Genomic DNA, 13,742 nt, shown 5'->3' on the forward strand with positions numbered 1-13,742 from the left:
TTATTTATTTATGATAGTCACAAGGAGAGAGAGAGAGAGAGGCAGAGACATAGGCAGAGGGAGAAGCAGGCTCCATGCACTGGGAGCCTGACGTGGGATTCGATCCCGGGTCTCCAGGATCGCGCCCTGGGCCAAAGGCAGGCGCCAAACCGCTGCGCCACCCAGGGATCCCCTACTTCACTTTTTAAAGAGTAATCTCTATACCCAACATGGGGCTCAAACCTACAACCTTGACATCAAGAGTCTCATGTTTTACTGACTGAGCTAACCAGGGGTCCTTGAACTTTTATTATTGATTTTTTAATAAGATTATTTATTTATTTATTTATTTGACAGAGAAAGGGAGAGCACAAACAGGGGGAGTGGCAGGCAGAGGGAGAGGGAGAAGCAGGCTCCCCACTGAGCAAGGAGCCGGATATGATATCGGACTCAATCCCAGGACCTTGGGATCATGACCTGAACTGAAGGCAGACACTCAACCAACTGAGCCACCCAGGTGCCCCCCCCTTTTAAGATTTTATTTATTTATTCATGAGAGACACAGAGAGAGAGAGAGAGAGGCAGAGACACAGGCAGAGGGAGAAGCAGGCTCCATGCAGGGAGCCCGGTGTGGGACTTGATCCCGGGTCTCCAGGATCATGCCTTGGGCCAAAGGCAGGTGCCCAACTGCTGAGCCACCCAGGCTTCCCCAGATGCCCCATTTTTAAAAGATTTTGTTTATTTATTTTATTTTATTTTATTTTATTTTTTATTTTATTTTTTATGTTTTTTTGTTTGTTTGTTTGTTTATTTATTTTAGAGAGAGTGAGTGGCAGGGGGTGGCGGAGGAGCAGCTGAGGGAGAAAGACAAGCAGATTCCTTGATGGGTGCAGAGCCTGACACGGGGTTTCATCCCACAACACAGATCATGACCTGAGCCAGAAACAAGAGTCCAACACTCAACCGACTGAGCCACCCAGGTGCCCCGAACTTATTTTTAAAATGCTTTAATATTTGCTGTTAAAAGCTGCAGATCTTAAATCCGCACTGTGTTTTGCCAATTATGAGAAGTTGTGAAACTAGAAACAATCACCAACATTCAAGGAAAATTCATGAAACAGTGAGGTCTATAGACTTAGTGTCTGACCCTGGGGAGGGTGGGTGAGTGGGGAGGGTAGAAGATGTAGAGGAGGGAACTTTCTTCTCAGAAAAGTTGCTGGGGAAAAGTAACATAAAAGGGGAATTCTCTTCTTCTCTAAATTTACTGAATATAATCTATTGTAATGTGGAAACTGCCTAATGAACTATTTTAAACAATAAATTCAGTATGAGTTGATTGCAGTAACTTGCAGTCTGAAAATAGGCCCTAGACTCAGCCCTATCCCTTTCATCTTTCCATCCATCCATCCATCCATCCATCCATCCATCCATCCACACACCCACTCATCTATCCATAGCTAATAATAACTAATAATTGTGGAGTGTTTATTATGTGCCAGATACTATTCCAAGTGCTTTACATGCATTACCTTGAATGATCTTTCCAACAATGCTACAAGGTAAGGTCTATCATTATCCCCACTTTATTTTTATTTTTTTGAATTATCTCCACTTTAAAGTGTAATCTGAGAGTTTTCCAGTAAGTTTTTTTTTTTTTTAAGATTTTATTTATTCATGACAGACACAGACACAGAGAGAAGCAGAGACACAGGCAGAGGGAGAAGCAGGCTCCACGCAGGGAGCCTGATGTGGGACTCGATCCTGGGACTCCAGGATCACACCCCAGGCCAAAGGCAGTGGTAAACCACTGAGCCACCAGGGCTGCCCTCCAGTAAGTTAAATATAGAATTACTATATAGCTTAGCAAGTCCACTCCTAGGTATAGACCTCAAATAACTGAAAGCAGGTGTTCAAACAATGCACAGGGATGTTCATAGCAACTCTATTCACAATATCCAAAGACAGAAACAATCTAAATGTCCTTCAACAGTCCAACAGATAAACAAAATATGTTTATATATCTGTACAATGCAGTGTTATTCAGCCATAAAAAGGAATGAAGTACTGGGTTGCCTGGCTGGCTCAGTCAGTAGAGCACGTGACTCCGTTTTTTTTTTTTTTTTAAGTTTTTATTAAATTCCAGTTAGTAAACATACAGGGTAGTATTAGTTTCAGGTGTAGGTTTAGTGATTCATCACTTACATGCAACACCCAGCAGTCATCACAACAAGTGACCTCCTTAATTCCCATCACCTATTTCATACATCCCTCCACCCTCCCACCTCCTCTTTCTCCCACCTGTGACTATTGATCTCAGGGTTGTGAGTTTAAGCCCCACACTGGGTGTGGCACCTACTTAAAAAAAAAAAAAAGGAACAAAGTACTGATACAGGGCACAACCTGGATCAACCTTGCAAACTTACTACTAAGAGAAGCCAGACTCAAAAGGCCTCATGTTGTATGATTCCATTTTCTTTTTTTTTTTTAATTTTTTATTTATTTATGATAGTCAGAGAGAGAGAGAGAGAGAGAGAGAGAGAGAGGCAGAGACACAGGCAGAGGGAGAAGCAGGCTCCATGCACCAGGAGCCTGATGTGGGACTCGATCCCGGGTCTCCAGGATCGGGCCCTGGGCCAAATGCAGGTGCCAAACCGCTGCGCCACCCAGGGATCCCCTCCATTTTCTTTTCTTTTAAAGATGTTATTTATTTATTTATTTGACAGAGAGTGAGAGGGAGAGAGAAGGAGAGAGGCGCAAGCAGGGGGGAGTGGCAGAGGGAGAGGAAGAAGCAGGCTTCCTGCTTCTTAAAAAAAATCTTAAAAAAAAATAAAATGGCTAAAGTGGTACACTTTAGGTTATGTGTATTTTACCACAATTTAAAAAAATGCAATCTGAGGCTCAGAGAATTTAAGTGACGTACCTAAATTTACAGTTGACATGTAGTAGAGCTGTGTCCTAATCCCAGTCTTCCGGCTCCATGGATCATGTTTTTTTAAAAAAGTTACCGTGAAAAACCTTATTTGGGGTCATTTAGGAAATTTAGATGCATGAACCTAAGCTGAAAATATCAGTATTATATCATTGGTGAAGTACATATTGGTGACACAAACACTGTATCTAATCTTCACAAGGACTTTGAAAGTTTCACATTATTTGTGTGTGTGTGAAATATACATAACTTAAAATTTGCCTTTTTAACCATTTTTTAAATGCTTTTTTTTAAAAAAGATTTTATTTATTCATGAGAGACACAGAGAGAGAGAGGCAGAGACACAGACAGAGGGAGAAGCAGGCTCCATGCAGGGAGCCCGATGTGGGACTCGATCCTGGGACTCCAGGATCATGCCCTGGGCTGAAGGTGGCACTAAACCGCTGAGCCACCTGGGCTGCCCCCATTTTAACCATTTTTAATTTTAACCATTTTTAAGTGTACAATTCAGTGGCATTAACTATCTTAAATTGTTGTGCAAGTCTCATTACCATCCATCTCCAGGACTTTTTTGTCTTCCCAAACTGAATCTTTGTACTCATAAAACATACAGCCCCCCATCACCCACCCCCCCACCCCACAACTACTAATCTTTTTTTCTTTTTTCCAACTACTATTCTATTGTTTATGCTACCAGGCCCTAGGCCATTGTCTATGGTTGCTAAGAAAAATAAGACAAGGTCATTCCTCTGGTCTGTCTGGTGTTAGAACCCCATCCTCTAGGGACCTTGCCACTAGCTCCTCTTCAGCAGGTTAGAGAGGTCCAGTTGCAGGATGAGCATGTTGCTGAAGCCCCCAGAGGGGATGCCCATGGCTGGGGAGGAGGAGAAGGCAGTCAGTGGAGGCAGTGAATGAATTATGGTTGAGATGAAAGACGGAGAGAGAGATTTCAATAGGAAAATCTGTTAGGAAGGTTGAAGACGAAGAGAATTGGGAACAGAATCATTGCCTTTTTACTTCAGGTAATTCTGAGGAGTACGTGAGATTTTGCAGTGAGGCTGTGCTTTGAAATGCCAAGGGGGCTCTGCAAACGTGGTTGGGACTCACATCACTCCAGAAGTGGATTTGTTTGAAGGGCATAACTCAGGAGATTGATTTCAGTGGGGCATGCAGATGACCAGCTGGTTAGGGTATAGATTCCTCCTTCAAGACACTGGGCCCCAAAGGGAAGGGGAGAAATAGTATAGGAGTTGAGACTCTAGGATCAGGTAAAGTTGTCTTAGATATGTCTTTCTTAGTTTTTTTATTTTTTTATTTTTTTATTAAAGTAGTAATACATGGATAGCCCGGGTGGCTCAGCGGTTTAGCACTGCCTTCAGCCCAGGGCATGATCCTGGGGTCCCAGGATTGAGTCCTGCATCGGGCTCCCTGCATGGAGCCTGCTTCTCCCTCTGCCTGTGTCTCTGCCTCTCTCCCTGTGTGTGCCTCTCATGAATAAATAAAATCATAAAAACAAATAGTGATACATACTTTAAAAAATCAAATAGGGGCACCTGGCTGGTTCAGTCGGTAGAGTGTGCTACTCTCGATCTTGGGTTGTGAGTTCAAGGCCCATGTTGGATGTAGAGATTACTTAAAAATAAAATTTAAAAAACTCTTCAGGGATCCCTGGGTGGCGCAGCGGTTTAGTGCCTGCCTTTGGCCCAGGGCGCGATCCTGGAGACCCGGGATCGAATCCCACATCGGGCTCCCGGTGCATGGAGCCTGCTTCTCCCTCCGCCTGTGTCTCTGCCTCTCTCTCTCTCTCTCTCTCTCTCTCTCTCTGTGACTATCATAAATAAATAAATAAAAAATTAAAAAAAATAAAATAAAAAACTCTTCAAATATAAACAGAGGTGGATTTTCTCTGAGACTAATAGAGCTTAAATGTCAGGTCTCTCATTTGCATGGGCTCCTTCAAAGGCCGTGTATCCACTTTTGCAATTTTTATATTTTGTAATTTTTTAAAATAAATTTTTATTTATTTATTTATTTATTTATTTATTTATTTATTTATTTATTTATTTATTTATTTATGATAGAGAGGCAGAGACATAGGCAGAGGGAGAAGCAGGCTTCATGCAGGGAGCCTGACGTGGGACTCGATCCCGGGTCTCCAGGATCACGCCCTGGGCCAAAGGCAGACGCTAAACCGCTGCGCCACCCAGGGATCCCTGTATTTTGTGATTTTAATTTTATATTATTTTTTCCAAGATGAAACTCCGAAGGGAAAGGAGATCGTTTAGCTGGTCAAGACTTGGTTCAGTTATGCAGTGTGCATGGTTTAAGCTCTGAGATGCATCACCTCACAACAAACACCTCATCTCTTACACTGAAGGTTGACTTGACAGTCCGTGGCAGAGGGGAATGAAGGGGTATACAAGGTAGAGTTTCTATTCCAAGGCCCTAGTCCATCCTTTTAGGTGGCAGCAATAGAGGAAACCAGAAGTGATCCCGGGGAGTTCTTTCCCTCATCTGGGGAGATCCTCATACTTTGTCACAACTGAATACTGATGATGAGGGTATGGATATTATAAGTATTTGGAAACCAGATGTTTAATTGCCTTCTATTAATATACAGGAAAGCCTTGGAAACCAATGGTTATGCTAGAGAGCCCAGGAAAGAGTCATGGCCCAAGGACTATGGGGTTATCTGTTTTTCACTGACATTCATGGCCCTTTCAGGTGGAGGGAGGACTCAGGACAATGGCTGCTGATGGTGATTTGGAGATGGAGGATGTGAATCTGAATATGGGTAGAGACATGAAAGGAGAGCTGGAAGAGGAGAAGGAAATGCAAGAGGACTGGAGAAGCAAAGATCGCTTCAAGAATAAAAAGGTCCACAGGGTTGTCTCAAAATGGATGCTTCCTGAAAAGGTCCGAAGAACATACTTGGAGAGAGCCAACTGCTTCCCACCCCCTATATTCATCATCTCCATCAGCCTTGCGGAGGTGAGCATGTTGGGCGGGGGGTGCTAGAGCAAGTAGCACTGGGTGGGGGAGGGAGGAGGAGGAGGCTTTGACCTCATCTGGTCAAAGTGGTAACACGTGGGAAAAGAGCTTGGTAGTGGCCAGTACAGCACTCATGGAACTCAACAGCACCCTCTCTGGAGCCCCCTTAGGTCCATCTTCCCTATGATTGCAGCCACTTTCAGCCAAGGGTTGAGGTTTATTTTTCAAGCAACCGCCCCACCCAGCAGTGACTATGATTTTCAGTGGCTTCGTTTCATTTTAGTTGTTGGGGCTTTAGAAGCCAAATCATCTTGGAATCACAAATTGGTCTCATGAACCGACTTGGATTGGTAAGGTCTTTCTGTGGAGCCATTATAGGAGCCTCACCAGAAGAGCTGTGGGCTGCCTCCAGATTTCAGTAGGGGGAAAAAATGGGATCCCCTACTGATGTCTACTGTGGGCAGCCTGTAGTGTGTTTTGACTCTGATCTAGTCAGCCCTTTGATTTTCCAGAAAAGAGTACAACACCCAGAGAAGTGGAATGACTTGCCCAAGGTCACATACTTAGTGGCTGGGCCAGGACTGGGCTTCTCCTGAGCCTCATTGTGCCTACCTTTTCCTCCTTCACCACGATGCCTCATAAAGGAATTGGCAGGGTATGGATGTGTGTGGGGTGTGACTTTGGGGTCATTAGGAAGTCTCTAACATAATCCTCTTAATTCCCATCGATGTCATCCCTGGTGACATGAGGCTTCATCACTTGGTTAAGGCTTCTGTTCTGTAAGGTTATTACTGTTCCCTTTCCCCTCATCTACCCCTTGCAAGCCAGCAGCGATTTAATTTCACATTAACTTGTAAGTGAAAGACTAAATGATGGGAAGGGGCAGTGAGAGCAGAGGGTATTTAAGGGGGTCGAGGGGTTCTTTATATTTGGTCTCGGGCTGCTCCTAATCACTGGAGGAAGTAGGATGTGACTGCAGTTACATGGTCAGATATATGGCAAGGGGGTTTCATTCCTGTCGTCCTCTGAGCACACGCTGTGGAGAGGCCCACTTGAGAGCTAATCGTTTGGAAGCAAGGTAGGGCCCACGGGGCTTATGTAATAGGGCCACTCTGGCAGAGAAAGTGGTTGACATTCGTGTCTGCCCCTCCCTGGCAGCTGGCAGTGTTTATTTACTATGCTGTGTGGAAGCCTCAGGAACAGTGGATCACCCTGGACACAGGCATCCTGGAGAGCCCCTTTATCTACAGCCCTGAGAAGAGGGAGCAAGCCTGGAGGTTTATCTCATACATGCTGGTACATGCTGGGTAAGGAATGACAGTAAGTCGCGGATGTCGGAGGTGACTGCAAGTACTCGTAACCCCCAGCATTTGGTTGGCGCTCTTATTGATAAGGCAATTACATGGCCATAATCTTTGATCCTCAGCGACCCTAGGAGGCAGGTACTAGTCCTGCCCTACTGTGTCCGAGGCTTGGGGGATGTTACTCGCTCCATGTCACTTGGCTAAGTTGCAGAGCTGGAACCATTAGTGCTAACTCCGCGTCCAGTGTACTTTCTATTTCATGATCATTGCCCAATATTGGTATTTATATAGGAATATTCATGAGAAGAGACCAAATCATTCTAAACGATATGTATGTTCCCCTAGTTGCTTTGATGTTGTTAAAATGTTCCCTTTAGGATATGAATCATCAATCCCTCCCTCCCTACACCTGCCACACACTTAAAAAAAAAGAATTCGTGAGCACTTTGCTGAGTGTGTAACACGGACTAACACAAGCCATGGGCAATGCCCTGCCTGCCATTTGGCTTCTTATATGCTCATCATCTTTTGTGACCTTGCTCAGAACCCATGAATCACTGTGCCCATGGCAGGCAGTGAGCAAGCTGCCTGCTGCTGGGTTCCCCCTCCAGTGGACGCCTGGGGGTTCAGATGGGGCCAACTTCATCTTTGTGACCTACCCAGCCCTGGACCTTGAAGGAAGATGCTGGCCAGCATCCACAGCAGGACACAGGGCTCAGAGGCTTGACAAATCAAGGACAAAATTGCTTATTGCCCAGTTTCTATGGATCCTTTCGGTTTGGTTTTTCATTTAACATGTTCTGAACAAACATGGCTCCTGCACTCAAGGGATTTATATGGGCGAGCAGTCGGTTAGATAGTAACTCAGGGCCATATGGCATTATAGTCATAGTAGTGACTTGGTAAAATGGGGCAATAGTATCTGTCCCATGAGGATGCTGTGATTAAATGACACCGTGGTTATCATGTAATTTCTGCAGTGTCCAACACATAGCAAAGCACTCAAAAAGAGGTCTCAAGGCTGTGTAGGACAGTCTCAGGGCTGTAGAGGTTTGGAATGCTTTTGGATGAAAGTAACCAAAAGAATCTAATGGGGGCCTAAACAAATGGAGGTAATTCTTTACCATACAAGAAGCCCAGAGGTTTGTGGTTAGTTCATGAGTCTTTTTTTTTTTCTTAATTCATGAGTCTAATGAAGCCAAGACTCCTGGTTCTGTGCTGGCGTCTCTGGTTTTCCCTTGACCTTTCTCTCATGGCTGCAAGTTGGCAGCTATAGCTGGGTGTTAAAAGCAGGAAGGGGAAGTGTAGGACCAGGTACTGGTGAAATCCATCCCGTTTGCCTGGAAAGCAGCTTTCTTACTAGTCTCCCATCAGCCCATCAGTGCTGCTCTGACCTGCATTTTGTTGGCCAGAACCATGGACACGACTACCCCTAGCTGAGAGAGGCTGGCCAAATGATAAGGAGATCGATGTGGGCTTAGTTATTGTAGATATAAACAGAAAGAAAGGAAGGTCAGAATGGGGATGGTTTCACAGATGACATGGGTTCCAGCTGGACTTGGAAGGGTAGATAAAATTTGGATGAAAAAAGTTAGTATTTCTGTTCCGAAGTTTTGATAGGATCTCATCCTTATGCCATTTCTACTCATGTTATTGAGCAGCAGAAAGAACACCGAGGGTGATTCCTTGGGGTTTTTGTGCTACTGGTCACTTTGTCCTCAAGCTGTTGCCAGAGGACAGGATGGGTGGCTTCCTTTGACTTTGTTCAAATTCACTAAGGGCACAGATTTCCAAATACTCTTTATGTCTGACGTCTCTCTGTAAGGCCAGTGTCACTGTCCTTGCTGGACTATTGTGTGCTGAATTATATGTTACTTCTTGTATGTCTTTGAAGATGCCTTGGGCAGTGATAGTTGTGGCTGGGTGCACACGTGGCCATGAAGGTAAGTAATCCGTTCTGCAGTCTATGCCCGGAGAACCTCTGCTGGGTATTTGTTGAGCAATTTATAATGCAAAAACACAATCCTAAAGCTAGTATGAAAGCTGCTACACTTTGTGGAAGATCCAACACCTATTTTGTTTTTTAACTTTTTCGTTTAACCTTGAAATCTCTTACGTAATAACTAAATTGAGGATTACTGTAATGTGGGAATGTACCAAGATACATCCAGAAATCCTCCAGAGATAACCTGTGGGGTTTGGCAGGCAACATAATGTGAATTTTATTTAAAAATATTTTTACCTCTGTAAAAACTAGAATAAAAGCAACGGGTGCTCAAATATGTCATATGCCAATACTACAGTTTGGCAGATGCTAACTTTAGCTGGTGTTACTGGGTAAACTTTCTTTTTCATCCTGGTAAACTGTTTTTTTCAGCTTTTTAAGGTAGAACCGGGGATGAGGTTTCTCTTGCCGTCTCTGTTTTATTAAAGAATATCCTAAGACGGCAAGAGCAGTTGTTTAAAAACCTATTGAAACTTGGGGGCATCTAGCTGGCTCAGTCGGTAGCGTGTGCGACTCTTGATCTTGGTGTTTCCACATTGGGTGTGGAGATTACTTTAAAAAACAAAACAAAACTATTGAAACTTAAACTCTCAGTCCTAAAATTAGGACTTTCTCAATACCATGCGAACAAAACAAAATCAGATGCCAGGGGCTGATGTAAGATGGTAATTGTCATCTAAACCTAATATCAAGTTTCTGTTCCTTAAGCCATCCTTATTGCTCCCTGATATTGTCAGTCACTTGTTTTTTGTTTGTTTGGTTGGCTTTTTAAGATTCTATTTATTTATTCACGAGAGACACAGAGACATAGGCAGAGGGAGAAGCAGGCTCCCCACTGGGAGCCTGATGCGGGACTCGATCCCAGGATTGCGTTGTCAGTCACTGTTATAAAACAGAACTTATAATATGAATGTACACTTCCAAAATGTCCTTTGTCTGTTTTACATACTGAGATTTTATTTAAAAGAAAAAAAAAGTCACCTAAAAATACTAGAAAATGGCATTTGAGTGAAGCAAGTCTGTCATCAGGAACAAGACACCAACGCCTGTTAATGTCCCAAAGAAATAACTATGTGCGTTGGTCATAATTTTTGACTACTGTGTTTGTCTCTGCAGAGTTCAGCACATCTTGGGGAATCTTGTTATGCAGCTCGTTTTGGGTATTCCCTTGGAAATGGTCCACAAAGGTCTCCGAGTAGGGCTGGTGTACCTGGCAGGAGTGATCGCAGGTTAGTGTCCTCAGGGTCAACACAGAATCGATGCCTCTGCACTCTGAGGAGGCAATGCACAAAGCAAAAGTAATCTACGTTTTAAAAATAATATTTATTTGTTCATGAGAGACACAGAGAGAGGCAGAGACACAGGCAGAGGGAGAAGCAGGCTCCCTACAGGGATCCCGATGCGGGACTTGATCCCGGGACCCTGGGATCAAGACCTGAGCTGAAGGCAGACACTCAACCGCTGAGCCACCCAGGTGCCCCCAAAATCCAGGTTTTGAATTAGATCTGCTGAGCCACCCAGGTTTCCCAGTAATCAACATTTAAGTCAAGATTTACTGCACTCCTAATATGGGCTGGGGAACCTGATGAGCATTAGAAATTAATTAGGGGCAGCTGGCTGGCTCTGTCAGAAAAGCATGCGACTCTTGATCTCGGGATCATGAGTTTGAGCCCCATGTCAAGTATAGAGATTTCTTAAATAAAGCTTAAACAAAAAAGAAGTTAGAAGGGTGCCTGGATGGCTCAGTTGGAAGAGCATGCTACTCTTTATTTTAGGGTGGCGAGTTTGAGCCCCACATTGGGTGTAGAGATTACTAAACGAAAAATAAACAAAAAAAAGTTAAAAATATCTGAGAGAAGATAAGCAGATGGGTAGAGGTCATGGTGCCTGTCCTCAGATATCTCAGAGTCGGACTGGGTTTTGCACAATTGGGAGTTGTGTGTAGTGTCCAGGTGCACAGATTGGGTAGAGACTTAATAGCTAGATCATGAAGGCCCAATGTGTCAGACTGGTGATCTTGGGAAGTAACACGAATTTGCGTTTAAGAAAACACAAATTTGCGTTTAAGAAAGACAGTTTGAAGAGAATGCAGAGAAGAGCTAGAGGGGCCCCCGAAAGCTCAAGAGAGACTAGCTGCATGCCAGTGATCTCTGAAGTTGGGTGTGCCTTAAGATGATCCACTTTGGTCGGAGCAGAAAAATCTTAGAATTCCCATCTACCCTTTTATTGGAGACTTTATTTTTTTATTTTTTATTTATTTATTTTTTAATTAAACTTTTTTACATTGCAGTTGTATGAAATCAATACGTAGTGGTCCCATGTGTCCTTTAACCAGTTACCCCCAATGGTAACAGCTTGCAAAATGACAGTACACAGTATCACAACCAGGATATCCACCTGGATACTGTCAAGGTGCAAAACAAGGATCCCTCACGTTGTATTTTTACAGTCACACGCGCTTCCCCCCCACACCCTCCTTCACCTTGACAACCACTAATCTGTTCTCTATTTCTATAATTTTCTCACTTCAAGAATGTCATATAAATGGAATAACACAGCATATCACTTTTGGGATTGGTGGTCTTCGCATGGCATAATTCTTTGGAGATCAGTGTAGGTTGTTGCATGTATCAACACTTCTTCATTTTTATTGCTGAGTAGTATTCCAATGGCTAGACCACTGTTTGTTTAACTCTTTTTGTTTGTTTCTTTGTTTTTTTGTTTAACTCTTGACTCATTGGAGACTCTCTGGGTTGTTTCCAGTTTGGGGCTATCACAAATAAAGCCGTTATAGTGTGTACAGGTTTTTGTGAACAAAAGTACAGAGTTTTGTGAACATACATTTTCATTTCTCTGGGATAAATGTCCACAAGCACAGTTCTTTGGTTGTATAGTAGTTGCATATTTCGTTTTTTAAGAATCAGACAAAACGTTTTCCAGAATGGCTGTTCCATTTTACATTCCCTCCAATATTGTATAAGTGATTCCATTTTCCACATCCTCACCACCATTTGTTTTTTCCTCACCACCATTTGTGTTGTCACCATTATTTCAGCTGTGCTTGTAAGTGTGCAGTGATATCTCATCATGGCCTTAACCTGCTTTACTCAAATGGCTAATGATGCTGAACACCTTTTTTTTTCCCCCTAAGATTTATTTATTTATTCATGATAGAGAGAGAGAGAGAGAGAGAGAGAGAGAGAGAGAGAGAGGCAGAGACACAGGCAGAGGGAGAAGCAGGCTCCATGCTGGGAGCCCGATGCGGGATTCGATCCCAGGACCCCAGGATCGCACCCTGGGCCAAAGGCAGATGCTCAACCACGGAGCCACCCAGGGATCCCCATGAACACCTTTTGATGTGCATAACCTCTTTTGTGAAATACTTGCTCATGTCTTTTGCTTACTTCCTAATTAGATTTTTTTCATTAAGTTTTTATAAACCATTAAATTTTGAGAGTTCTTTTCGTTCTTCTTTTCTTTTCTAGTCATTTATCGAATATGTAGTTGACAGGTATATTTTTCTCAGTGTGTAGTTGTCTTTGCATCGCTTTAATCGAGTCTTTCACAGAGCAAAAGTTTTTTTTTTTTAATTTTTATTTATTTATTTATGATAGTCACAGAGAGAGAGAGAGGCAGAGACACAGGCAGAGGGAGAAGCAGGCTCCATGCACCGGGAGCCCGACGCGGGATTCGATCCCGGGTCTCCAGGATCGCGCCCTGGGCCAAAGGCAGGAGCCAAACCGCTGCGCCACCCAGGGATCCCCGAGCAAAAGTTTTTAATTTCGATGAAGTCTGATTAATTTTTCCTTTATAAATCGTGCTCTTGATCATGTCTCAACTCTTCACTGCACTCCGGGTCCTAAAGATTTTTTCTGATGTTATCTTCTAAAGTTATAGTTTTATGCTTTATGTTGAAATATGATCTATTTTGAGTTGGCTCATTTTTGTGTAAGGTATGAGGTTTAGACTGAGGTTCTTTTTGGGGTTTTTTGGATATCCAATGACTTTGCAACAATCTATTAGAAATTCTATCTCCTTCATTGAAAAAAAAATTCTTTTTGCACCTTTGTGAAAAATCACTTGGCTTATTTGTAGGGCACTATTTCTGGGTTCTCCTGTTTGTTTTGTTGACCGATGTGTTACCCCTCCACCAATACCATGTAGTCAATACCACTGTAGCTATACAATAAAAGTCTTGAAATCAGTTAGAGAGATTCAGTTAGAGAGTTAGAGATTTTGCTCATTTTAAAGACTAAGCATTTTTCTTTTACAAAAAGATGAGTGTCTAATTTGCTGACTTTTCCCCCTGTGGTAAACACAAGGCTTTCAGTAGGATGCTACCTAACAGATGTTGAAAAAGCAAATGCAAAATATGTTTCTTTGGCGACATAATAGCCTTTTTCATACAAGGAGAAAGAACATAACTGCTCTTCCAAAAACACTAATGCTCTGAAAGGGCATTTTAAAAACTAATAATTGGATATCGTTCTCTTGTTGTTTGATTTTGCTGCTGGGAATGATGCAATGAGTCTTA

General features: G+C 43.0%; 1 protein-coding gene across 8 annotated transcripts in view; it reads left to right on the forward strand.

The window, feature by feature from the left end:
- RHBDL2 (rhomboid like 2) overlaps nucleotides 1–13,742 on the forward strand; it is a 48,619-nt gene that overhangs the window by 17,181 nt on the left and 17,696 nt on the right. For 6 of the 8 annotated variants that reach the window (XM_055341978.1, XM_055341980.1, XM_055341977.1 and 3 more), the window contains exons 2-4: nucleotides 5,633–5,899; nucleotides 7,058–7,206; nucleotides 10,325–10,437. In XM_055341978.1, coding sequence (XP_055197953.1) covers nucleotides 5,654–5,899; nucleotides 7,058–7,206; nucleotides 10,325–10,437 — 508 coding nt within the window. In that variant the 5' untranslated portion in view covers nucleotides 5,633–5,653. Of the gene's footprint in view, nucleotides 1–881; nucleotides 960–5,233; nucleotides 5,332–5,632; nucleotides 5,900–7,057; nucleotides 7,207–10,324; nucleotides 10,438–13,742 lie in introns of those variants that run through there. The other 2 variants (XM_055341981.1, XM_055341982.1) reach the window with 2 other exon arrangements.

Source organism: Nyctereutes procyonoides, unplaced genomic scaffold (genome assembly GCF_905146905.1).
Source record: "Nyctereutes procyonoides isolate TBG_1078 unplaced genomic scaffold, NYPRO_anot_genome, whole genome shotgun sequence".
Classification (NCBI taxonomy): Eukaryota; Metazoa; Chordata; class Mammalia; order Carnivora; family Canidae; genus Nyctereutes; species Nyctereutes procyonoides.